Genomic DNA, 27271 nt, shown 5'->3' with positions numbered 1-27271 from the left:
CCATTGCGACAGTACCTCGACCGCCTTTTTGCTTTCCACTTCTTATAACTTCCCAGGATACTCATTTCTTCACAACGCTGTAGGTCGTGAAGGAGCAACTTTACCGTCGCTGCCAGAGAAGCCGCTGGGGACTGGGGAGAGGGAGGCGTGGAGAGGAATGTAGAGACCGAGGGGGTGAGGTTTCCCTGGAACAGATTTCGACGCTGCACGCGCTTGATGATGGCTGCTGGTCCCTCTCAGTCCGAGCCGCTGGCTTCGCAGGAACTCAATGGCGACTTCAAGAAGCCAGGCTTGCCCTTGCTCCCGGCGGTGCGGGGCAAAGCCCCGGCCACCAATCCTTCAAACCCTGAGGAGGTAAAGAAGGAAGGGCCCACGGCGCTGCCGGACTCCGATTCCGCGGAGCCTGAAGACCCGCCAGCCCTGCTGGACAGCGGAGAGACTAGGGGTCCAGCGGAGGAGCAGCCACGGCCCTCCACAGCGGCTCCTTCCCCTGGCGGCCCGGCCCGGGCTCCTCCTTACCGAGAGCCTCCGTGGGGCGGCCCCGCCACGGCCCCCTACAGCCTAGAAACACTGAAGGGCGGCACCATCCTTGGCACTCGGAGTTTGAAAGGGATGAGTTGCTGTCTTTTCGGGAGGCTCGCTAGCTGCGACGTGTGCCTGGAGCATCCTTCGGTGTCTCGCTACCACGCTGTGCTGCAGCACAGGGTGTCCGGTCCCGAGGCAGAATGCGACGGCCACGGGCCTGGCTTCTACCTCTACGATTTGGGAAGCACCCATGGCACTTTTCTTAACAAAACCCGCATCCCCCCCCGCACCTATTGTCGGGTCCACGTCGGGCATGTTCTTCGCTTTGGAGGCAGCACCCGGCTCTTTGTTTTTCAGGTAAGTAGAAAAACCTAGAATTGCAGTCTCTGGAGTGCACCCAGCTGCGTTCCTGAGCTCGTTAAGTTTTCACTAAGTTAGGAGATTGTCTCAGTCAGCGATTACAAAAGTGGAGAAATCTGGCCCCTCATCTCCAGACCTCTGTACACATTGCCATATTTCTGAAAGTGACTTTAACAATCAACTGTAAAAGAATTCTTTTGCTTGATCCATCAGGGACCAGAGGAAGACCGAGAGGCAGAATCTGAGTTGACAGTAACGCAATTGAAGGAATTGCGCAAGCAGCAACAAATGATGTTGGAAAAGAAGATGCTGGGAGAAGACTCAGATGAAGAAGAGGAAACGGATACAGCTGAAAGAAAGAGAAATACTAGTAGTCAAGATGATGAAATGGGCTGCACCTGGGGAATGGGTAAGGAATCAAAATTGCTGCCAGAGGTTAATATTTTAAATTCATTTCTACTAGTACGCTTAAATGTTTTTTGGTGTTTTTTTGTTTGGGGTTTTTTGTTTTTCTTTTTATCATACAGCTTTCATGACTCTTTGAGATTGATAGGACAAATACAGTTTGCACATTAGGTTACTCAAACTCAGATTTATTAACTTTTCTGATGCTAAAAAATTGAATTATGGGTACTATTGATTTCTTTTAATGTGTTTTACAGTGCACTCCTTTGTTCAAAAGTTCCTCAGTGTATAGTTTATTATTTTTAACCATTAAAATTTATTTAAGTACTGATTATTGCTAAAGGGGGTGAAACTACATTCAATCAAATAAAACAGAATGTTATTCAGTATAGGAGTTCTTTTGAATTTTTCATACTTTGGGTAAATACCCTGAAATGTGAAAATATCTAATCAGAGGAATAAATTGAATTTTCCATAACACCAGACATTTTAGAGGACGGGTATTCAGGAGCTAGGATTTTGAAAAGCTAGAAGATGGCCTTACTATGTTGTTGGGAAGACAGATAAATCTTATGAAATTACTTGTGGTAAGTGCCAAACAAAAGCTAGAAACCATTAGTATGCTAGGGTAAGGGTTCAGAGAAGGGAGCAGTCACTGAGGACCTAGACCTGCACTATCCAATATGGTGGTCATCAGCCACATTGGGAACTTACAGTGTGGCTAGTCCAAATTGACATGTGCTGTAAATGTAAAATACACACTGGGTTTCAAAGACTTAGTGTGAAAAAAGAATGTAAAATATTCATAATATTTTATGTATATTCCTTGATAATAATTTCACCTGTTTCTCTTTTTTGGTGTGGCTACTAGAAAATGTAAATTGCATATATGGCTTTCATTATATTTCTGTTGGCTAGCATTAACAGATCTTTGGGACAGTTTATAAGTTTATAAACAGAAGGGTTTTGAGCTGGGACTTGAAGGAAAGGAAAAGAAGCCCTTAAGAAGCTGAGCATTGGGGTGGTATTTGGGGCAGGGATTGATGATTGTAATGGAGTACTAAGTAGACCAGTCTGTTGGTGGATATGATAAGTATTGGGAAATTATACTGAAGACAAAGTATTAGACCTGGGTGTGAGAGAGTGAGAATGCTGGGCTGAGGAACTTCATTTTTTTTTTTTTTTTTTACATAGAGAATGTGGTAGGTAATTTTGCTTTTAAAATATCAATACATATAGTGATGGAGAACAAAAATAAGGTGCCATGAAAACAAGTTTTAACTTGTCACACAATTTAGAAAACCTGAAGATGTTCATACTGATGGTCTTGTGGTTGTCCTCCTCCCCCCCACCCCCACCTTTCTTTTCATCACTGATAGCTGTATCTTCATTCAGCCTGAAGGGATAATGGGTGTCATTCAGATAGTCTCTTATGTCTGATTGTCTTTTCTTTCCCGTATCCTGTAGGAGAAGATGCTGTAGAGGATGAGGCTGAAGAGAACCCCATTGTCTTAGAGTTTCAGCAGGAAAGAGAGGCCTTTTATATAAAGGATCCAAAAAAGGCTCTCCAAGGTTTTTTTGACCGAGAAGGTATGTAAACAGATTCTGACACTGCCAGTATAATGTATCCACAACAGGGTGGTTTTCCAGATCTTCAGGTACTTAGAAATGCTGTAATTTATCTGCTCTCCTCCTTGTTTAGTTCTTGCCTGTGTGGTCAGTTGCTTCAGGTTTATTTTGAAAATAGTAAGAATTTTGTTATTTTTTCACATCTTGGAAAAAAGGAAGTACTTTTGCCTGACTTCATCCCCTTCTTCTCAGAAGATCCAGGACTGGGGTGGTGGGGAGATTGACCCAACTTCTTGTCATTTTTTTGTTTCTAATTCACCTGATCTTTTGTAATTCTTAACATAGATTTTCACTTTGTATGATTTAAAGAATGTTTCCACAGAGAATAGTTTCAGTAGAAATGCTTTGAGAGAACATCTATGTGTATGTGTGCACGTGTGTATGAGTGTAAATATATATATAAACTGCTTGCATTCTGCACTTAATATTTATGCTTCTAAAAACTAGGCAACCATGATAAATTAACACTAAGTCTACAACTTATAAGTGTGAAAGCTCCTATTTAGGGGACAAACCTGTGTATGGAGAGTTGTTTTGATTTGAGTTTGGGCTTTTCTCTGCCTCAAGCTCATTCTAATTTTATTATCAGATAATAATTTCTAGGAATTGGAAGTGAAATGCTTTGACATTTAGTATTCAATGTGGTATGAGAACTTTATATTCTTACTTAACCTTTGCTGTCTTTTCCCTTTGTATCAACTAGTAACTTTCAGATGCTATTAAAATTGTTTTGTCTTTCTTCCTTCCACAGGAGAAGAATTAGAATATGAATTTGATGAACAGGGTCATAGCACTTGGCTTTGCAGGGTGAGGTATGTTCTTTTCTCATTAACGTCCATTTATGGAAAGTGGTCAATTTCAGGTTTAATTTATGGTTACAGACAACAACCCAAAGATCAACTTTAATCTTAATTTTAGCCTATTCCTGAATTTGGACCTTGATAGTTTAGTAACACATTGGGGTTAGGGTGGGATGAGTAAAAGGTGGAAGGAAAAGATTTGAAGTCCAACCTTGGCAAGATAGAACAAAATGAACTGAGAGATTAAAAAGCCATCTCAGGGCTCCCCTGGTGGCGCAGTGGTTGAGAGTCCGCCTGCCGATGCAGGGGTTCGTGCCCCGGTCTGGGAAGATCCCACATGCCACGGAGCGGCTGGGCCTGTGAGCCATGGCCGCTGAGCCTGTGCGTCCGGAGCCTGTGTTGCGCAACGGGGGAGGCCACGGCAGTGAGAGGCCCGCGTACCGCAAAAAAAAAAAAAAAAAAAAAAAGCCATCTCAAAAAATATGACTATTACCATAAGATATTAATTTTTTTCATGAGAATTGGAGCTTAGTGCCATGCTATAATTCCCCCCAAACCAATGCAGATTACCTGTGGATGATTCAACTGGAAAACAGCTAGTGGCTGAGGCTATTCACTCAGGAAAGAAAAAAGAGGCAATGATCCAGTGCTCACTGGAAGCTTGTCGAATCCTTGATACTTTGGGATTGCTGCGTCAGGAGGCAGGTGAGTACGTGGGAACACTTTTCTTTAAAAAAAAAAAAAAAAAGGAAAGAAGGAAGGGAAATTTAATACATAAGGTTACAAAACCTCTTTTTAGGGGGAAAATGTAAATCGTACAGAACTCTATGAAGTGAAAAGAAAAAATTCCCTATCTCCATACCCAAAAGTAACCATTGTTTACTTGTATTCTCCCAGACATTTTCTATAGATGTGTGTTCAGAAGTAGATCCTTTAACAAAAAAAAACACGCATACACAAATGCATTTATGTTACTTATAGTATTCTTTGGTGACATTTTAACATAAGAATGTATCATGGACATTACCGATGTCATTGCATTAAATTTACCTTATTTTTTAAAAATCTGTCTGGGTATATAATTATTTTTTATTCTAAAATTAATTTTATTGCAAATTAACTTACATATAATTTAAAACTACCAAAGGCTTATAACTAAATATACCTGTTCTTTGTCCTGCCCCTCCCCAATCTTCATCCCTAGAAGGCTTTTAACTCTTTCAATTATTTTTTCTGGCCTTTAAAAATATCCATATTTCTAATCCAGTATCTTATAATAACGTGTAATGGAATATAACCTGCAAAAAATCAAGACAAAACAAAAATGGAATCACTGTGCTGTACACCTGAAACTAATGCAGTATTATAAATCAACTATACTTCAATAAAAAAAGAATAAATGTTAAAAAAATTCATATTTCTAAAAAACATGAATATGCTATTATATTTTGATTCATTTAAACATTATCTATTGACTTAAATTAGTATTTGATATTTACAGGGTTACATTTATGCAAATATTAGTCACAACTGAGCAGTTTTATTTTTTTGTTGTTTTTCTAAATTTAATAATTGTGTATGTGTTTCATGTGTTTGATTTTTTTGGTACCTCGTACTCATTCTTCCCACACCTTTCAGTAGCCTTTCAGTTGTCTTTCTATATGGTCAATCACATTAAGAAATTTATCAGTTCTGACTGTTTTGGAGACATTTCTCCTGAAGAAGACTCTTCTCATTCTTTTAAGGATGACCACTCTCTAGGCCTGCTGCAGAACAGTCATTTGGGACTTCATTTGCTGTCTTCCTTGAGATTTCCTTTCTCATTCTCCAGGGATGGATTTTCTGTTTTGTGATTCTCAGATTCTCATGTTTCTTGGTTTATTCCCTTGTTTTAGTGGAGCACATCTTTCTGTAGTTTTGGCAGGATAGAAAGCTGGTACAACAATAGGGGGCACAGATATAATCTTCAATGGAGTTCACATCTTCCATTTTTCCTGATCTATTGTTGTTTTGGTGGACATCCTCTAGTGGATTCCTAAGAAAGGATATATAGCAAGTCAACTTTATTAAAACCTCCACTCTGAAAATATAATTGTTCTAGCTTCACTTTTGGTTAATAATTTGGCTGGGAATAGAATTCTGAATTGGAAGTAATTTTCCTTCACAACTTTGAGGGCATTGCTCTTACCTGACATCCAGTGTTGCTATCAAAGTCCTAAACTATTCAGATTCCTGATCTCTAGTATGTCATCTTTTTTTCCCCCCTCTCACTAGAAGTTTGTAAGTTTCCCTTTGTTCTCAAGGCTCTGAAACTTAACTATGATGTACCTTTCTGTGGGTATATTTTCATCCATTTCCCTTGGGTACTTGTTGGGTCCATTTGATCTGGAAATCAGTTTAGGAACATTTCTGGAATTGTGCCATTCCATCATTTCATCCCTCTGTTTTCTCTGTTCTCTGGAATTTTGTTATTTTAGATATTGAATCTCTTGGACCAATCATCTAAGTTTCTTATCTTTTTTTCCCTTCTCTTTTCTATTTGTATTTTTTGTTCTTTCTGGGATATTTCTACAACTTTATCTTTCTATCTTCATTTTGCTATCAAGATTTTAATTTCCAAAGCTCATTTTTGTTCTTTGAATATTCATTTTTAAAACATAATATCCTGTTGTTGTTCGTGGATTATTAATGTCTCATCTCTCTGCTAATCAGTTTTCTCCAGGTTGTTTTTTTCTTTTTGTTTATTTGGTATCTATTGTGCATGGTAGAGGTTTTTCTCAGATGTCATGTATTTCTTGGTTGTAGATACTTATATAGGGACAAAAAGTGTGGTTGGCAGCTTGGAATATATAGGTGGGGCTTGTTAAGTCTGAGGAACACTATACGATGATGTGGGTGGGCCTTTTGCTGGGGAACTCTCCATGTAAGTATCCTTAGATTTTCCTTCTTCTGCTGGCAAGATTCCCTAGAGAGTACTCTTCCAGTCTCCTGCATGAAGGGAGAGGACTGGCTGCCAGCATTCCTAGTGCTGCATGGTGGAGATGGCTGAGCGTGTTCTCAACGTTCAGCTCTTTTCAGGAGAGTACGTACCCATGTCCTCAATTGTACTAGTCAACCCATAGTTCAAAGACTTTCTGTCTTAAACTCTGTGTTTTTCCTGGGGGTGGGAAGGAGGTGAGTGCCAGGGAGAAGGATCTGTTTCTCAATCAGCTTTTACTCAGTCCTCTTTATTTTAGCACTACTATCCAGCCCCAGTTCCAGATCCTTTTGAGGATTCTATAGTATAATCAGTTTGGTTCTCAGCTTTCCCCATTGTTGGTTTAGGATCCATTTTTTATTTCTGCTAAGTTAGTTTCCACTTACCTGTCTGCTTTTTAATTTCCAAAAATTTGGTGTCACTGTCCCCACTACTATTCTCCCTGTCTTTGTAGATTAGTGTCTTTAAAAAAAAGATCTCTTTGCTGCAGTTTTAGTGGAGTATGGGACGAGAACAAAATTAGATATGTGTGTTCAGTGTACCATCTTAACCTGAAATTATCAGGTTTATATTAATAAGGACTGTTTTGGTTGCAAATAATAGAAACCTGATTCAAACTAGCTTAGGGGGAAAGGCTATTGGCCGCAGAAGCTGGGAAGAGTACCTCACAGGACTGAAGGAAGAACTGCGTGAACCAGGACCTCAAGTTCTGGAAGCAGAACTTAGTGCTACAGAACCGGAACTCAGTATCACCAGGACACATACAACTTATACATGTGTATCTGTGAGTGAGTCTGTCTCATGAATGCATGGTTTTATTTTGCAGACAGATTCTTAACCCACACGGAAAAGAGGGATGCTTACAGCCCTGGATTTATATCTTCTCTCTTTAATAACCTCATTGGAAAGAGAGCCTCTTTTTCCCTGTATCTAAGTGTAACTATGAGGGAAAGATTCTTATTGATCTGGCTCTGGTCACATGACTACCCCTAATCCAGATGGAATGGGGGAGGAATTTTCTAGAGGAAAGGGGGTACTTTTAACAGAACAAGGGGAGTAAGATGACATAGGGTAGACAAAAAAAGTAATAGCTACCATAGTCCCCTGTAGGTGGGCTTTCTAGATTTTCATGGTTACAATGTTTCATTGATATGTATAGGATAAATTCCTTTAAGTAGAATTGCTAGATTAATTGCATCTTTAATGTTGACAGCTGTTGTAAGATTGACCATCAGAAAGATGGTGTCAATATGCATTCCAGCCAACTGTTTGAGAGTCCATTTCCCCATATCCTTACCAAATGAGGCATTATTAATCTTTTTATGTTTTTTCTAGTCTAATAGGTAAGAAGTGGTATCTCATTATTTTAGTTTGTGTTTTTTAATTATTAAAAAAAAGTTTAACATCTTTTCAAATGTTTGTTGGGCGTTTGTATTTCATTTTTTGTGAACTGTTTTTATTATTTTTAAAATTTTCTTTTGGATTATTGGTCCTTTCCTCATTTATCTTTTTTCTTTTTTGCTAATTGGTTTTTGAGAGCTTTTGCTCATTAAATAAATTAGCCCTTTGTTTTAACTTTTTTTTTTATTGTGGTAAAATATACATAACATAAAATTTACCATTCTAAGCATTTAAAAAAAATTTTTCTTCTTAAATTTATTTTTTGGCCGCACCACGCGGCGTGTAGGGTCTAAGTTCCCTAACCAGGGAGCGAACCCATGCCCCCTGCAGTGGCAGCATGGAGTCTTAACCACTGGACCACCAGGGAAGTTCCTAAGCATTCTTAAGTATATAGTTCAGTGGCATTAAATATATTCATGTTGTGCAACCATCACTACTGTCCATCTCAGAACTTTTTCATCATCCCATTCTGAAGCCTTGTACCCATTAAACAGTAACTTCCTATTCTTCCTCCCCCCAACCCCTGGTAACCAGTGTTCTACTTTCTGTCTCTCTGAATTTGACTATTTTATGTACCTCATGTAAGTGGAATCATGCAATATTGTGTCCTTTTGTGTCTGGCTCGTTTCACTTGTAGTAATGTCTTCAAGGTTTAGCCCTTTTTTTTTTTTTTTTAGCTCTTTGTTTTTATATGTAGTTTGGCAGCTTGTTGAATCCTCTCTTTTAATAACTGATGGTGATATTTTAAGCTGCTTGTCTACTTGCCTTCTTTCTTTTTCTTTTTTTTAACCTGATTCATTATCATTTATTTTATCTACCTCTAGTATCTCGGAAAAGGAAAGCCAAGAACTGGGAAGATGAAGACTTTTATGATAGTGATGATGACACGTTTCTTGATCGGACTGGCCTGGTTGAAAAGAAGCGTCTGAACCGAATGAAGAAGGCTGGGAAGATTGATGAGAAGCCAGAGACCTTCGAATCATTGGCAAGTTTTATTTATAGAAATAGCTGTGGTAGTTTAATTTTTTAAATAAAATAATGTATTATTTAAATTTGTCTTATAATTTTTAAAGCAGTAGCATTGAAATCTAGTACTGAAGTATAATTTTTGTGATCTGTAAATTTGATGGTAACAAACAACTAGTCTTATCCAAGCTGGAAAAAAGTTTGGCTTGTTGCTAGAGACTATATCTATCTCTAGGTGGGTAGTGATCCATTAATGAGCATTCTTTGGATATGATCTTACCCCCAAAAAAAGAAACGAAAAAGTTCCAAATTGGGACATTCTGAGGTGAAATTGACTCTAGGCTTTTGGCAGCCAAGAATCGTGAAAGGAATTTTGAGGAGTGTAGTTTGGTAATACAGGCACACCTTAGAGATACTGCAGGTTCAATTCCAGACCACTGCAATAAAATGAAAATTGTAATAAAGTGAGTCACACGAACTTTTTGGTTTCCCAGTGCATATAAAAGGTATGCTATAGTCTATTAAGTGTGCAATAGCACTATCTCTAAAAAGACAATGTATATTTTCAATATACTTTATTGCTAAAAAATGTTAACCATCATTCTGTCAATGCAGGGTTGTCACAAATCTCCAATTTGTAAAAATGCAGTATCTGCAAGGTGCAAGTAAAGTAAAGCTCCATAAAATGAGCTATGCCTGTAGTTTTAAACAGTGTATCTTCCATGGAATTATCATAAGATGACCTGTATTTTCACTATATTAAGTAGTATTCAGAGCTTAAAACTTTATGTAACATCTATTGTTTTGATTCATCACTGAAAACAAATGCCTTGAGTTCTTTCTTATTTTTAAAAATATTTATTTATTTATTTATTGACTGCGTTGGGTCTTAGTTGTGGCACGTGGGCTCTCTAGTTGTGGCTTGCAGGCTCAGTTGCCCCGAGGCATGTGGGATCTTAGTTCCCCTACCAGGGGTCAAACTGGCGTCCCCTGCATTGCAAGATCAATTCTTAACCATTGGACCACCAGGGAAGTCCCTTGAGTTCTTTCTTTTGAGTAAAATAAGGTCTGTGTTCTGTACATTCCTTCTGCTTAATTCTTGATTCTTTAATTCAGATATTTATTCAATTAGATTTAAATAAACAAATGAAAAATGTTAACTCCATGAGGAGCAGATTTAAATGGACTTCTGAATTAATCCTCTTAAAACTTGTCACAATAATTAAAATAAGAGGAGGAAGAAAAGGAAAGCTACCACATTTCGAAAGAAGAAAAACATTTGCTAACCCTGTTAATTTGGGTGTTACAGGTTGCAAAGTTAAATGATGCTGAAAAGGAACTCTCTGAAATTTCTGAGAGACTGAAAGCCTCCGGCACAGGTAAGGTAATGACTCATTAAACAAATATTTATTGAGCACCTACTGTGTGTAGTGCACTTTGCTAGGTACTAAGGCTACTTTGATTAGTAAGATTTACAGGATATGGAGCCTTTCTAAGGAGCAGCATAGCATTTTAGAACTAGAAAGAACATTATAAATTATTTGGTTCAACCTCTTTATTTAATAGATGAGGGGAATGAAGCCCATTGAGGCAAAGTGACTTTCTAAGATCTCCCAGGTATAACCAGTTTCCTCATTCCTAATATCAGTAATGTCCTCTGTCCAGCTTTAAGTTAGTGACTTTTCTATGGAAACTTGGGCTGAATTTTAAAATATTTGGTGCCATCTTTCTAAACATGTATTATCCCTTTCTTGGACAGCTCTGTCAGAGTCACCATCTCAGGACTCTTTAGATGCGTTCATGTCAGAAATGAAATCAGGGAATGCATTAGATGGTGTGTCCCGGAAGAAACTTCACCTGAGAACTTTTGAACTGAGAAAAGAACAGCAGAGACTTAAAGGGTTGATAAAAATTGTAAAGCCAGCAGAGATCCCAGAACTAAAAAAGTAAGTCTTAGTTATACTTGGAATTTTAAATAAGCATGTTCACAAAGATAACATTTTGAATTATATCTTTATTTTTTTAGGTAATCACTATGGACTAGAAATAGACTACAAGAAACTCTTTAAAGCACAGAAGGCAGTGGTTTCATGGAGTAACTAAAAACCCAGTTTATTTGTGAAATTTAGACCACTACAGGATTTTTAAGGAAAACTGTATTGATTCCTGTTTCATTGGAGGGCTCTAAATTTTTACTTAATACTTTTAGTGCAGAGTAAACTTCTTTAAAGAGCAACATGCTCAAAAGGTTAATTTCCCTAATATATAAAGACCTATTCACCAGAGACAAATGGGCAAAGGATGTCAACTGAAAGGCCACTGAAAAAGAAATACAAATAACTCTTAACTATATAAACTCAACCTCACTCATAATAAGAGAAATACAAATACTACAATGTAATACCATTTTTATCTATGATTTTAAAATCACAGATGAAAAGATATGAGTACAGATAGTCATTTTAATGCCTATATCTGTCATTCTTAAGAACCAGTTGATAACTCTTCACTATATTTAAATACTTTTTAAAATTGGAATCTCTTCCTTAAAAAGGGGTAAAAGCATAATCCCCTGAAGTCGATCTTATTGTTAACTTTGATTTAGGGGAAATTATTGGAAGAGATTAACCCAAATCCATTTGCAGACATCCAGAAGATTTTTGAGTAATTTGTAAACAAGATTTTAAGAATAATTTTTCCCAGACGTGGCTAGTATTTATGAGTGAGTGAGTGAGTGAGTGAGTGTGTGTGTGTGTGTGTGTGTGTGTGTGTGTGTGTGTGTGAGAGAGAGAGAGAGAGAGAGAGAGAGAGAGAAATCCAGTCTTTCAACTTGACGATATTTTAAAATTGTCTTCTCTGTGGTGTCAACAAATTTTGAAAATGTTGAGTAGGTGGTTGTAGAAGTAAGCAGCCCTCAATAAACACAATCCAGATGGGCATCTCAAAAACTGGTATTACCTATAGGTACGTTCACTCACTTATGAAGGTAGTTCAATATAGAAGGTTTCTTGTTTTCTTTAGGTCCGTGCTGTTCAGGACAGCACCCAATAGTCACATGCGATATTAAAATTAAACAAAATTAAAAGTTCAGTTCTTCAGTCAGTTGCCACATTCCAAGTGCTCAATAGCCACATGTGGCTAGTGGCTACTGTATTGGACAGCGCAGACAGAGAACATTTCCATCATTCCAGAAAGTTCTGTTGGACGGTGCTGCTTTAGGTTGTCAGTAGCGTCTGTTCAGCCCCTCACCCCCGTGTACAAAACCTGTAACTTGATTCTGGGGGCATTGCATAGATGAGTATCTATCAATTGAGAGGCACCTCTGTTTATAAAAATGTAATGGCCAACCATTTCTGGAGCTCTTGGTCATCTGCACAGAAGATGTATCCCCAAATTACTAGCAGGTTTGTTCAAAGATTTATATGTAGTTTGGATATTTAATACAGTGATGCATAGATCAGTCTACAGAAGTCTATTTGCCGCAAATGATGTTTGAGTTACCTTACAGTGAGGAGGTAGATTAGCACTAGAGTTAGACTTTCTGGGTTTCATTCTCAGCTCTGTCAATTAGTCTTTGGGAATTTTAAGGCAAGTTATGTAACTTCTTTGATCTTCACTTTCCTCATCTGTAAATTAGAATAATGATGTTGCAAAGATTAACCGAATAGCACTTAGTAAAGTGCTGGCATATGTATTATCATTGTCGTAATTTTTACTATCATTGATATACTTAGCAACTATTTGTGACATCGTTTTTGTGGAGAAAAGGTAAAAGCTCAGGAGCCATAGCCCAGGTTAGACAAATTAACAGTGAATTTTAATTCCAACTGTGTAATCCTTTAATTTGCTAAGTCAGCCCTGAGAGGTGTTCTGAGCTAGAAAACATACATCAGCTTCCTCCAGAGCCTCCCCTCCTGCTGTCTGTGTGTCTGCCTTGTTCCTCCTCCCTTTCTTACTTTGGATACTGGCCTTCAGATGCTGTGTATTTTCTCCCTCCTCTTCTCACTTGAGGGTTGAACTTCTAAACTTCCTACCTAAGTCCACCCCTGCTCCACCCACAAGCAACTCTTGATTGTGATCCCATCTTCTACTTTTTCTTCTCCTTTGGGAGTCTTTGCATGTCCTCCAGGCCAGCCAAGCTATTTAATGGAGCTGAAAAATATCTGTGTTGCTCTTGCCTTTGCCTTTCCATGCTTCCTGACGCTTGTGGGGAAGGGATGTGAGGGATGTTTGACAGAGCGTCTTTAAGACCAGGCAGGCAGGATTTCCTCTGATGGCCTCAGCAAGGCAGTGGGTCTGTCTCTGGTACAGAAGTGGGGTGAGGCTAGGCTCAAGAGCACCACTGAGGGGCTAAGACTTAGGTAAAAGAAGGCAGGAGTGGAAATGGGGCTTCAGGGTTGAGCAGCGTAGTCAGTTTCTTGTATGGGTCCCTGTGAGCCAGGAGGGCCAGTGCTGTCCTTATATTCCAGAAGGCAGGGTTGTCCTGTAGTCAATGTGAAGAAAGCATAGGGCTTTCTCCCCTCTTTCTCCTCATGCTATCTTGTCATTGTCACCTCTGACTACTCTCTGAGTGTCTTGTCAACTCAACTGCCATCCTTTTTGTTTTGCTTTGTTCTTTTTTCCACTGCTTTTTTCTAATTTCTACAATCTCTTCTCTTTGCTCTTCCTCAGCTTTACCCTCATGTGCTTAACTTTTATAACTATATTCAGCCACTGAGAACATTGACAAGCTCGCCAGTTGTGGGGTCTCTCATTAAGTCTTTGTTGTTACTCACTACACAGGATATCCTGCCTCCTACACCCTTTACACATACTTTTTTTTTTTTAAACTTCTGTGCTCAGAGCTGTTGGTGTTTGGTTATGATAAGTGTGGCCTCCAGGTAAGTAAGTAAAGCACTGAGTCCTCTTCAGAGGTTGATGGCAAATAGGGCTTTACACCATGGATCCATCTCCTGCCATTTAGTGGGGATGGGACATGCCTGTGTATTCTCCTTTGCCAGTGACCTGTGTACTGTAGGCATCGTTTTATTAATGTGAAGTCATGTAGCATGTTGTAAATTGCTAGACTAAGGTAGTATCCTTATCTTGCCCTTAATACCTCTGTGTCTGTGACAATCAGCAGTGTTGTCCATTCAAACTTTGCTGGCCTGAATACCTCTTTCTTATTCGTGTATGCATAAATGTTCACTTTGTGGAAAGTTTTGTGGTGCCAAAAATTTGTTTACCATGGTATTTTTTTTTTTTTTTTTTTTACCATGGTATTTTTAGATAAAACCTTGGCCTCACTGGAATAGATAATTATTCTTTCTTCCTAGAACTGAAAGTCAGGCTACAGATGGAGAAAACAAAGCTAAAAAGCTTACACTGCCTCTCTTTGGTGCCATGAAAGGAGGAAGCAAATTCAAATTAAAAACTGGAACAATAGGGGTAAGTTGTGGGTCAAGGTGTTAAAACTTTTAGCTCTTGAGTTATCCTGAGCTAATTTATCTCTTTTCTTTTCAAAACTCAGATGACGTATCCCACAGTCATGTTAAAAGGGGCTGTGGGCTTGGTATGATCACATCTTTCCCAGGACGTGGTTCTTGGATTTTTCTCTTCAGCCTAGGCTTATCAAGAATTGATGAATCGATTCATGTGAATCAATCTGCATGTAACCGATTTGTGAATTAGAATACCAGTTTATTAATTTGTGATCAATGTTGCGTTTAAGAAAGGGTCTCCTGTGGTTTCTGGGTTTGTTTGGGTTTTTTTGCTTTTTTTCCTGGTGGTTAGATGTTGTAATATTCAGAGTCAGCTAACACTTGGTAGTAACATAATCTCTACACCTGGTTCTGCCATATGGTTTTTCTTACTTTGTTTAATCCTTCCAACACCTTATGATGTGTGGGAATTATTACCGCCCACAGTTGAGGAGCAGGGTCAGAGAGGTTAAATTCAAGATCACACCATTGTTAAGTAGCTAGATGCAATCAAATCCAGGTCTTATATCTCTTGAGTTGTGATCTTTCTACTATCCTCTAATACTTCACTGATGTATGTTTTTGCTCTTTGTACATCCTTATTTATAGATTCAATTTTTAAAAGGTTTTCATCACCCCAAAGAGCATAACCTTATGTATTAATGTGCTAGGGCTGCCATAACAAAATACCACACATTAGGTGTCTTAAACAAAAGAAATCTATTCTCTCACAGTTCTGGAGGCTAGGAGTCCATGATTAACATGCCAGCAGGGTTAGTTTCCTCTGAGGGCTATTTCCTTGGCTTGCAGATGGCTGCCCTCTTGTTGCCTTGATGACCTCTTAACATGGTCATCCCTCTGTGCACTTGCAACTCTGGTGACTTTCCTTCTTCTTAGAAGGACACCAGTCATATTGGATTAGGGCCCCACCCTAACAGCCTTGTTTTAACTTAATCAACTCTTTAAAGACCTTATCTCCAAATAAGTAACATTTTGAGGTACTGGTGGTTAGGACTTCAACATGAATTTTGGGGGGACACAGTTCAGTCCATAACACCTTGAATTAGGGTAAACTGTCCTCTGGTGGCAGAGGTCTGAAGTCCCAACCATGTGTCCTGAGTGAGAACCATGTGGTTTACCTGTGATGGAAGCTTTTCTGTGAGGTGGGGAGAGGGTATTTTAGTTAGAAGAAAAACTACTAAAAAGCTCTCCTTAGGATTACTGAGCTAAATCCTATGTTTAAAAAATGATATACCTAACATACTTTGGTACCTTCTTCCTATTCTTTAAGCTGTGATCAACTTTTTCTAATAATTACTTTTTTTTTTAAGATGTTGGGGGTAGGAGTTTATTAATTTATTCATTTATTTTTGCTGTGTTGGGTCTTTGTTTCTGTGCGAGGGCTTTCTCTAGTTGTGGCAAGCGGGGGCCACTCTTCATCGCAGTGTGCGGGCCTCTCACTATCGCGGCCTCTCTTGCTGTGGAGCACAGGCTCCAGACGTGCAGGCTCAGTAGTTGTGGCTCACGGGCCTCGTTGCTCCACGGCATGTGGGATCCTCCCAGACCAGGGCTCGAACCCATGTCCCCTGCATTAGCAGGCAGATTCTCAACCACTGCGCCACCAGGGAAGCCCTCTAATAATTACTTTTATTGAAAGGTGTTGATTAGAATATTTGACCTTATTCAAGAAATTTCTTTTGCTTCAGGATCTGTTTTACTGATTTACATATCTTGTTTCCTTGAAATTGTGTTAAATCTAAAATGAAAAAGCTGCACAAATGATATATTTTTTAGAAATGTGTGTCTGATTTACTCCCTAGGAGATTTTTTAATGAATAAAGATTTGTAATGAATTTAATATCATGAGGGGTAACAGGACAGAATTCCTACAGCTGGTACTCAGTAAATCATACCTGGAATAAATGTTTTTGTTCCCTACAAGATGTTTCAAGTGTTTCATACTTCATGTTCTTTTGACCCTAGAAGGATTCATAGATGGATAATATTTCACGTGAAAGTCCTCCTTCCAACAAACTTCGGCAGGGTTGATCCGCCTAGAGAAGTTAGACATTCTGCTCATTTAGCTTAACCCCCTTGGAAAGATTTGTCTCTGTCATATTGTAGAACTGCTTGTTCATGGGTTTTTTTCCCTCATAGAAGTTACCCCCCAAGCGTCCAGAACTCCCTCCAACTCTAATGAGAATGAAGGATGAGCCTGAAGTAGAAGAGGAGGAGGAGGAGGAGGAGGAGGAAGAGCAGGAGGAGAAAGAAAAGGAGGAGCATGAAAAGAAGAAAATGGAGGCGGGGCGCAGTAGGCTGCAGCAGGAGATAGAGCCAGAAGGAGCAGTGCAGGAAACAGGTCCTCCCACAGATTTCACATGTTCTAAAGAAACAAAAAATCATGGTAATGTCTTCTTTCTCCTTCCTGTGCTATTCAGTGGGCATATACATTCATCGTGGATAGGTTTGAAAAAGCAAAGCCAGTTCTTGCCTGTGCATTTTGGCTTTGTGACACTTTGTGATGTGTGATACACCTGACTCTGTGGAAACATACTTTCCTGGTCTTTCTTTGATTGCCAGTCATTATTTATCCTCATTGTAAAATAAGGGCAAGTATTTCCAGTGTGTTCCAGAATTATGGACAGTTGAAAGCTGTGGAATCTGAAACCACAGCAGCTGTGGAACAGTCCTGAGCTGCTGCCACTCTGTGATTGGAGGGCAGTGGAACAGGGTGGATGATGGGGCCTGATTAGGTGGTCTCGGGGTAAGCCTCCCCTTATTCATTTCTCCCCTGTCCCTGAAACAGAGGCTAAACATAATTGTACCCACTGGTTGTACTTCTCAGGAAGCATCATGCCTTATTCATCTTTTTGTCTGTGGTACCTAGCAGAGAACCTGACATGTTGTATTCACCCACCTCAACGAAGGGCTGATGAAAAATATAAAAGAGGGAATTGATTAGTTTTTAAATATGTTTTCTTCTGATTATAAAAGGCACATATGTTCATTTTAGAAACTTCGGATCATACATAAAAGTCCAAAGAAGAAAAGGGGGATCTCCCACGCCCAGAGATTATTGTTTATCTTTTTAGTATCCTCTTAACCCTTGTCAGCTGCAGGGGTTATTTTCCTGCAGGTTGGCCAAACTGCTTAGCAAGATTAAGACTGCACAGAAAATAGGGAGCATGAGGAAAAGCAAAAAACACTGGCATTAAACGTGTATGGGAATGTATGCATATGGACTTCCAAAACAAACCAGGCAAGTCCATGTAAAAACACTAGGCCTGGTATGTAGACCTTCTCCTGAGTCACCTTCAGCTGTTTTAGACACAGAAAAGTTATTGTTTCCTCATCTGTGAGAAGTAAATCTTTTGTTTTTGCATTTTCCTTTGTTATTGGCACAGTGCTTGGCCTTTTCAAAAAAGGAAAGCATCCTTTTTGCAGAGTCTAATCTTTGATCCACCCATTGTAAAGGTGTTACATAAACAGGTCAGTGGGGAGGCGAGCAGTAAGTACTGTATTTTTTTTGTTTAAGGGACCGAAGTAAATATGTGTGTCTAAAAATAGCAGATTTAGGGCTTCCCTGGTGGCGCAGTGGTTGGGAGTCCGCCTGCCAATGCAGGGGCCGCGGGTTCGTGCCCCGGTCCGGGAGGATCCCACGTGCCGCGGAGCGGCTGGGCCCGTGAGCCATGGCCGCTGAGCCTGCGCGTCCGGAGCCTGTGTTAAGCAACGGGGGAGGCCACGGCAGTGAGAGGCCCGCGTACCGCAAAATAAATAAAATAAAAATAGCAGATTTAAAAATTTGGTTTATAAGATACATTAATTAGTAAATCTGCAGCTAATTAGGGATTACTCCAGGCATTCATTAATTTATTAATAAAATAACATTGGGATTGTATTGTACATGCTATTTTATAACCTATTTTTTTCTATGTCTTAAAATAGTCTTTTAAAATGTGATTTTAATAAGGGGCAAAGTGGTCCATTACATGAATGTGCCATAATTTACTTAACTCCACATTATTATACATGTAAGTTATTTGTTAATTTTTGCTATTATAAACATACTTGTATATAATAAATCTTGGTGCTCATCTCTGATTATTTTCTTCGAATATGTTCCTTGAAGTAGAATTTCTAGGCCGAGGAATATGTACATTTTTAAGGGTTTGGTAAGTATTGCTAAAAAGTTTTACCTCAGAGTTGGCCAGTTTTTGAAGTGGAAAATTGGTGGTTCTCTGTTAGACCTCTGGAGACACATTTACTATTGAAAACCTTATTAAGGTTAGTTGAAGCTAATGATAGTAAAAGTGGATGATTATGTAGGTACTTAGCTTTTCTTGCTTTTGATTTGTTTTCTTGGTTCCCCACCACGAATTAAGTAATACGATATGCTTTGGTTCTGCATTTTATAGAAAACATGTCTCAACTCAGCCAAGTGGAACAGAATAAAGGTTACCAAGAGATTAGTGAGACAGCTGCATCGTGTGAGGAACCCTCAGGCAAGTAGCACAGAGACTCCCCTGCTGCTCCACACACAGGCAGCCAACTGGTGTCACAGAGGAGGGGGTGGCAGCTGACCTGAGAGGCGCAGACACTGCGTAGATGCTGCTGCCAGGGCTGTGGACAGAGTTGGAATATATGAGAGGTTCATGTTTGGTGCCATCCTGTTTGCCTTTCTTTTCCTCCTCTGTCTCCTGGGTTTCCCCCCCTGACCCCCAAAGCACCTAATGCCTTCATGTTTCCCTCTGGCCATGCAAAGCTCTCTACAATTTTACATCTCCCAGGGTTGAATATGTGCCTATCATGGGGGTGATTCCAACATTATTAAAATAAATTGGTTGAAAGGATGGGCTATTAAAAGGACTGTTTTTTTCCGGTTTTCTACTGCTTTTAACTGTAATGGTTAAATTGTAAAATAGTAAAGTCAGCCCCATTTTCCTTTACCTTTTCGAAAGGTGTGATTAAATTTAGGCTTAGGATTTGAAAACTAAGGTTATTAACGAAGGGACAGTTCTCTCTATATAGTCTTTACAGTAGTAGAAGGAATTTTTGAGAATTAGATTGTGATGTTTTTTTCAATAATTATAATGCTCTTTAGGGAGGAATTTTTCTTTTCCATTTTATTTTTCTGAAATAGCTATTGCCTCTTTTATTTTTTTTCTTTTTCATAAATTAGCATCAAAGAATGAATATGAGAAAAGAAGAGATGAATTGAAGAAAAAGAAAGCTCCTGGTGTAGGCAAAGTAAGTGCTTTAGTCATCATCTTCATTTCTCTGAAAGTAAAAATGAACCCCTTTGCCATGGGCCATGTCCAGAAGAGTGAATCCAGGGATTATCTTAGCAGAATTCCCAGCTGCCTGCTACCCTCTCTTCTAGAAATCTGGGCTCTTTTATTTGTATTTTTGAATTTTTGGATTCTCTATTCTTGTCTCTATCTGCTCTGTTCTTTATAATTGCTCAGATACCTCTTTTATTAATTTGTGAATCTTTCTTCATATCCTAATATGCCATACAAAGACATTTGAATAATATATTATTTTCCTCTTTTTATTACACAAAAGGTAGAATGTAATATACTGCATGCTACACTGTGATTTTTTTTTTTTTTTTTTAACCTGTGGTGGAAATCATTGTCTATCAGTGCACTGAGAGCTTCCCACTGTGTGGGTGTACTCTATCGACTTCATTTTTTTGGGGGGTGTCTATCGATGGACACTTGGGTTCTTCCTAGTCTTTTATTATAACAGTGCTATAATGAATAACCTTATGTGTATATAATTTGTATGGATACTGTAACTTCCCAGAAGTGGAATTGGTGTCGGGAGGTCCCTAAGACCACCCTTAGGCTAGGTAATTCACAAGAAGCCTCACAGGACTTAGCATGTGGTGGAACTTACAGTTGTGATTTATTACATCACAAGAATAGTAAGCAAAACCAGCAAAGGGAAAAGGAACATGGAGTGAAGTCCGGGGAACCAGGTACAAGTTTCCAAGGGTCCTTCTCCAGTGAAGTCACATAGGGTGTGCTTAATTCCCCTCACAAAGAGTGACAACTTGTGAAACCAGGAAAGGTCATTAGAGGCTTAGTACCCAGGATTTATATTGGGTACTGATCACATAGGTATACCCTGCCTGGCATCTACCCAAATTCCATTGTCCTAGGAGGAAAGCAGGTGTTCAGCATAAACCACATTGTTTTTACGAACAGTTTTGGCCCAGTGGGCCACTCTTTGTCAGTTAGGGTAGTGGGAACCCTCTTGAAATCCAAGTTCCCAGATGGCCACCAACAAGCCTTTCAAACAGGCCTTTCAAAGGATAGCAGTCAGGCTTGCTTTGTTAACTCTTCTGCACCTGAGTCAAAAGGCAAAGGTCAAATTGTCCTCTGTGGAGGTTATATCATTTAGAGTCACACCTGTCTTGACTGCCTCTTGTAGAAAAAACATCACTCTCACTGGCTGAAAATCAGCTTGTTGAGGCTTTGTGGAAAAAAATCAAGATTCAGGGAGAGAATGCTCCCCCATTTTTGGTTACTTATGTCAAGATCATTAGTGGAAGCTGTTCTCTCTTAATTTTTGTTTGCTCACAGGGATAGGGACAATAATTCTTAGAGTTAAAATTCTTTTGAATAAAATAACCTATCTGTTTTTGCAGCTTCCACTGACACTTTCCTCCAACTATCCAGAAGATGATCCAGATTACTGTGTGTGGGTCCCACCTGAAGGTAGATGGTTTTTACTTTTCTTTTCCTCTAATATTTATTTATTTAGGTTTCTGAATAGGTAATATATATTTAAGGTTCAGTATAAGAACATTACAAGAGTATGTAGTGGAAAAGTCTCCCTTCTGCGTAGATTAAAGGATCTAAAAGACATATCAACCAAATATAATTTGTGTATTCTGTTTGGATCTTTATTCAAACAAACAATTATTAAAAAAAATTATAAGCCAGTCAGATAATTTTGAACACTAGCTAGATATGTGATGATACTAGGAAATTATTGTTAATTTTTTTTTAAAGTGTGAGTGATACTGAGTTATGTTTTTTAGAAAAAGTCCTTGTCTTCCAGGAATATGTACAGAAGTGTTCACAGATGGAATGATACCTGGGATTTCCCTTAAAATAGTCCAGTGGTGGAGGATGAGGGAAGATAGAGGAGAGGCAAGAGATAAAGCAGGATTTGCCACATGTCAATCATGGTTAACGCTGGGTGCTGGGTACATGGAGGTTCATTATATTTTTCTCCTTACTTTTACATGTATTTTAAATTTTCTCTAAAGTGAGGGGAAAAAAAAGTCTTCTAGCTGTGCTTTAGCTACTCACTTTTTTTCTAAAGATAACCAAATATCAGTTTCTTATGACTTATATATATAATGTAAAATGCCTATGTAAGCAATAAAATACATAATATTTCATCACTTTTTTTACACAAATGGAAGCATATTCTATACCTTACTGTTTTGCACTTAATAATATATGGACATCCTTCCATAGCTACTTATAGATTTCTTTTTTTCTTTTTTTTTTGTAATGGTAGCATAGATCTTTTTTATAGTATGGATATACCTTTATTTATTTAACCAGTTTCCTCAATGAATATTTGCTGTGTTTCCAGTCTTTTGCCATTACAAACAAGTCTGCAATAAGTAACCTCTAATATGTATAGTTTTGCAAGTGTAAAGGTGTACTTGTAGGAAAAAATTCTTAAACGTCAACATGCTGGATCAGAGGCTACAAACATTTTTAAGAGACCTTAAATTGCATTCTATAGGGATTATACTAGTTTATGTTCCTACTATACCCTCAAGGCAATATATGAGATGCTTGTTTTCCCATATGCTTATCACAGGTTGCTTTTTCTATGGATTGGGTTTCTAATATACTAATGATAGAAATTTAGGTACTAAAATGCTTGCTTTTTGTCTGCTTTTTACTCTGATCTAGGCCAAAGTGGAGATGGCAGGACCCATCTTAATGATAAGTATGGCTATTGATTGCTTCCGAATCCTAAAGGAAGACCTTGTGGACCATGTGACATGGGATATTTAGGATAATATATCAAGTTGAATGTCCAGAGAAGGAGTTCAGATGATCATTTGTAAAATCTGGTGACTGGCCTTTTCTTCTGTGCTCTTGGCTTCCTAAATTTATCTACCCATCTGATTCTTTTGAATTTGCTATTTATGTTTAAAAGTGTTTGTGTATGTATGTAAAAAGGAACCGTATATTTTGAGAATTAGTAAAGTGAGAGACATGACTCTGTTAAATGAGAACTTGAAGATGTCTCATGTTTATTTAAGGCTACAGTGTCTGTCTTAAGCTTTAGGGACTATGCTTTTACTGAGCAATAGGGTGCTTCTGGCAATTAGGCTTTAGGATTCACTGGTAATTGCCTCCTCAAATAAGTGTTGAAATATGAGGTCATGCCAGGGTGTAACCCTGAGTGTCTATGTCATTCTTGGAACTAAAAAGATATCTACACACTGGGGGCTTCCTACTCCCTCGCACTATAATCCTCCTGCCAGGTTTGAGAACAGACCCTGACTTATGAGGACACAGTTCAGGACCACAGCACACCTCGTGCACTCAGGCACTGATGCTGATAAAAACTCAGTTCTTTGAAAATCCTGGACTCTGACCAGTTAGGTTAGTCACTCCTCCTCTTGTGGAAAGGTGCAGATAAGGTCACAAAATTAAAAGCTGGATGTGTTCTGCCCACTGTAGGGTTTCTCACCTCTGTAGAGAGGGGAATAAACGTTCCTTCCTCCCTGGAAACATGAAGAAATGAAGAATATGTCTTATTCCCACCCCGTCCCCCACTTCCCATCATCAGTGCCTCACTTCCACAGGAAAGGAAAGCCTAAGAGTGGAAGCAAGGTGGAAAACCAGTGGATTATGCTGGAGGCAGACATAGTGAGCAGGCAGGAGAAAGGCTGTGGCCCAGCGAGAGGGAGTGGATGAGGATGATGCTTTCCCAATATGGATTATATGGGATGCATGAGGTGGGCAGGAAGCAGTAACAAGAAACTTCAGTTACCCTAACAGATGTCTGTTCTACTAAAAATAAGTCTGATTTCTCAAAAAACAATACCAGTATTGGCATTATGAGAAACTATTATTTTGGACTTCATTTAGACCAACAGGGAAGAACTTGTTGATGATGTAAGAAGTGACAGGAATTCGGGAGCAGAGTGTCTGTGCCACCTTGGATCAAAACCACGGACTGAGGTCTGAGCCAGATCAGTGGTCTTCAAAGGTGAAACTCCTGATTCAAACAGAATTGTATGTGGAACCCTAATACTTGAACAGGTAAAAAATATGCCTGCTCTGGTTGAATTGAGTTGGGGATGGATGGGGATTGGATGTACACACACATATCTGCATGCATACAATCCTCTCCTCCTCACTCTACCCTCACAGTGACCTTGAGGAATCCTAGGGACTACACAGAGCATCGTCTGCTTTAGGAAGGCAGATATCTAAATGTTGTGGGAGGGGTAGGTATGGTCCTGTGTCTTGAGAGCATGAAAGCAAGTAGGACTCCATTGGCCAAAATAAAATATAAATATGTAACTTGTACAATTAATATCAGTGGTCAGTGGACTTGTTTCAAAAGACCTGCACGTGAGTGTTAGCTTCTCTTTACTAAATAGGAGACTTTGGGGACATGACCTTTCCCTGAGCCTGAATTCTGTCATGTGTGAAGCAGGGACAGTAACGCTTTTTGCTCTTTGGACCTTGGATTTGTTCTAGGATAAAATGAGACCATGTAGATGGATATGCTTTACAGGGATTTGTAGATATTAGTAGTTGTTATTCATTACAAAAAGGAGACATATCCTGACATCTGGGCCGACTTACCTGTGAGAGGAGACTGGATTATATCAGTGATTCTCCACTGTAGCTGCATATTAGAATTACCTAGGGAAATTTTTGAAGTGTTTGATTCTAATACTAGGATCCCATGGCAGATCAATTTAATCAGAATCTCTGAGTTGATCCCTTTTAAAAGCACTCCAGGTGATTTTAATGTGCGGCCCATAATGGAGAACCTCTAGAGCAGTCAGCAAACCATTTTTATTAATGGCCAGGTATTTGAGGCTTTGCAAGCCATATAATCTGTCGCAACTACTCAGCTCTGCCATTGGAGTGCAAATGGCATAGGCAGTATACAAATGAATGAGTGTGACTGTGTTCCAATAAATATTTACTTATAAAAACAGGTGGCAGGACTTCCCTGGTGGTCCGGTGGCTAAGACTCCATGCTCCCAATGCAGGGGGCCTGGGTTCCATCCCTGGTCAGGGACCTAGATCCCACATGCCGCAACTAAAGATCCAGCATGCCACAACTAAGACCCAGCACAGTCAAATAAATAAATAAATATTTTAAAAACAAAAACAGGTGGCAGGCCAGGTTTGGCCCACTCAGCTCTAGGCAAATTCATCTTTGGGGTCTCACCTGACTCAAGATGTTCATTACAGTGTCTTTAGGATATTTGAAAAGTTTCTATCCAGAAGGCTAATTACCCCCTCCTGAACTGTATGGGTTGCAGTTTTTTGGTTACCAGAAATCAAAGTGATCTAGTCTCCTTTTCACAGAAACGAAAGCAAGGTTATTAGTCATTACAAAAAAATATTGTTACAGCAAGAACGCAACAGGTTATCTGTAAGTAGGGTGTCCCTGGTCTCTCCTGGCCTCCCCAGGAATTCTGTATCATATCTGCCTCTGTATTTAAAGAACAACGGGAAGCCACTGGGATGTTAGTGATAGTGAAGTGGTCAGATTTGGGTCCTTAAAAGAACACTTAAGCTACAGGTTGGAGGAAGGATGGAAGAGGGCAAGAGGATGCAGGAAGACCAGTCAGAAGTCTGCTGCAGAGATCCAGGTGAAAGATGATGGCAGCTTGAACTAAGTGGAGATCGAGATACAGAGATAGAAAGGGGTCCCTGCAATATTTTAACAAGTAGAATGGCTGAGACTGAGTGATGGATTGTCTGGGAGTGAAGGGGGAAGGAAGCTGGAGGGTAATTCCTAGATCACTGGCTTATATATCTGAATGGCCGATGATGTCATTTGCTGAGATGAGGGGACACTGGAGGAGGACCAGGTGGAGGTGGAGGAGATCGTGAATTCCATTTGGACAAGTTGAACTTGATGTCCCTTTAAGACATCTAAGTAAAGGTGTCCAGAAAGCAGTTGAATGTAGAGGTCTGGATCTCAAGAGAGGGCTAGAGAGCAGTTTCAGTCTTCTACCAGGTGAGCCTAAGATTCAGGTGATTTTGAAGACCAGGTGGCAGGCATGAATTTTGCAGGCAGACCCCAGCCTTGGACAACTGGTCTCCATATCTTTGGTATTGGGAACAGTTTTTCTTGGCTATAGGTACTTATTTATTTGGGGAAAAAGTAAATAAGTGGTACAGTGAACATCATTCTGGAAGGAAAGGTCAGGGGTGTGAGTGGACTTTAAAGCAAATCTCTTTGTCTGCTTTAGGACATTTCTAAGGATTTTGCATAGTGCCTGGTATATGCAATAAATGTTTGTTGAGTGCCTGCTATAAATATTTTCCCTGGAATTGTCCCAATCTAGCATAGGAAGTATGAAGTCCCATTATTTCCTTATAGCCCATTACAAGCCTTTACCCATTACTACTTCACTGTAGCTGGATGGAGTTAACTCTTTGGGAAATAATGACACAATTCCTATCAAACTTTGAAGTCGTTAGCGACAGCCTGGGGATCTGTTGCTTTACCATTGAAATGCTGCCACCTCCTGGATAGTGTGTGACAAGTGACCAGCAGCTGTGGACGGCTTCCTGAGAGTGGGAGCCAGAGGGAAGGAAGCCTGCCAGCCCTGTGGCAATCAAAAGCAGGAATGCAAACCCCTGGCATGGCTGAGTTCCCATACAAGGTTTGGTCCATCCCTGTTTGGACCAAACCAGGTTTGACAAACTGCTGGGAAATGACGTAAAACTCTCCTTGACCTTTGTGGAGGGTGGGTCATGGCATCAAACTGGTATCATGTCTTCTTGTGACAGGCTGCTCTTTGATCATGAGATTCCTCATTTGATGTGGGCATTGAGAACCATTTTCAAGATTTCTTCTCAGCAATCTGAGAGGACTGTGCCCTGCTTTGGTTTTAGAGGTTTGGCACTACGACAGTCCAGGGTGGGACTGAGACCTCTATTCCACGGGAGACCAGAAGTCTTTCTCCCCCCAAGAGGACCTGGCACTGATGACAGGTTTGAGGGCTCAGCATGTGAGGGTACAGTGGTTCCCACTGAATGTAGCTCCACCTTCTTCATCCTCCAAATCAATCTTTTTGTTTTTTTAATTTCAAGTCTTCATAGAATTTATTTGTAACACATTTTAATGAAGTATCAATAAAATTGATGATATGACTGAACAGATTTCTATTTCATTTGCAAAGTGTGAGAAATATGTAGTGTGAGATTTTTCTAGATTTAATAATAACTCTCTATCTGAACTTAGTTCACATTCTTGGTTCTGACCATACTAATTGCCAATTTCATATGGAATTTTAAGTGTAGTATTTAGAGTCTTCTTTTATCCTTAAAAGTAAAAGTCTGTTTATCTCCTATAGAGGACAACTTTTCTTGCCACCTAACCCATGAAAGAACATCTTATAAATCAGTGCATACGTATCTTATATCTCTTGAGGAAGCCTTTCTGCAGGCTTCATAAGACCTTTGCTGGAAGAGGATTCTATAACCATCGTGTGTAAATGT

At 39.4% G+C, this 27271-nt stretch overlaps 1 protein-coding gene across 2 annotated transcripts; it reads left to right on the top strand.

Annotated features, from left to right (window-relative positions):
• The first annotated feature begins 2 nt into the window (after nucleotides 1–2).
• SLC4A1AP (solute carrier family 4 member 1 adaptor protein) lies at nucleotides 3–22803 on the top strand. Of its 2 annotated transcripts, XM_067703381.1 has the most exons (14): nucleotides 3–882; nucleotides 1099–1294; nucleotides 2758–2880; nucleotides 3671–3731; nucleotides 4285–4424; nucleotides 8922–9082; nucleotides 10373–10442; nucleotides 10823–11009; nucleotides 14379–14490; nucleotides 16680–16926; nucleotides 18938–19024; nucleotides 19702–19769; nucleotides 21178–21247; nucleotides 22469–22803. In XM_067703381.1, exons 1-14 carry the CDS (start codon nucleotides 217–219, stop codon nucleotides 22516–22518), a joined length of 2238 nt encoding a protein of 745 aa, XP_067559482.1. In that variant the 5' UTR covers nucleotides 3–216; the 3' UTR covers nucleotides 22519–22803. The 2 variants fall into 2 exon arrangements, with proteins under 2 accessions (XP_067559482.1, XP_067559483.1); XM_067703382.1 differs by lacking the exon at nucleotides 18938–19024.
• The last annotated feature ends 4468 nt before the right edge of the window (nucleotides 22804–27271 follow it).

This window comes from Pseudorca crassidens, chromosome 14 (genome assembly GCF_039906515.1).
Source record: "Pseudorca crassidens isolate mPseCra1 chromosome 14, mPseCra1.hap1, whole genome shotgun sequence".
Classification (NCBI taxonomy): Eukaryota; Metazoa; Chordata; class Mammalia; order Artiodactyla; family Delphinidae; genus Pseudorca; species Pseudorca crassidens.
The sequence above is the reverse complement of the archived record's forward strand: the minus strand, read 5'-3'. Positions and strand labels throughout refer to the sequence as shown.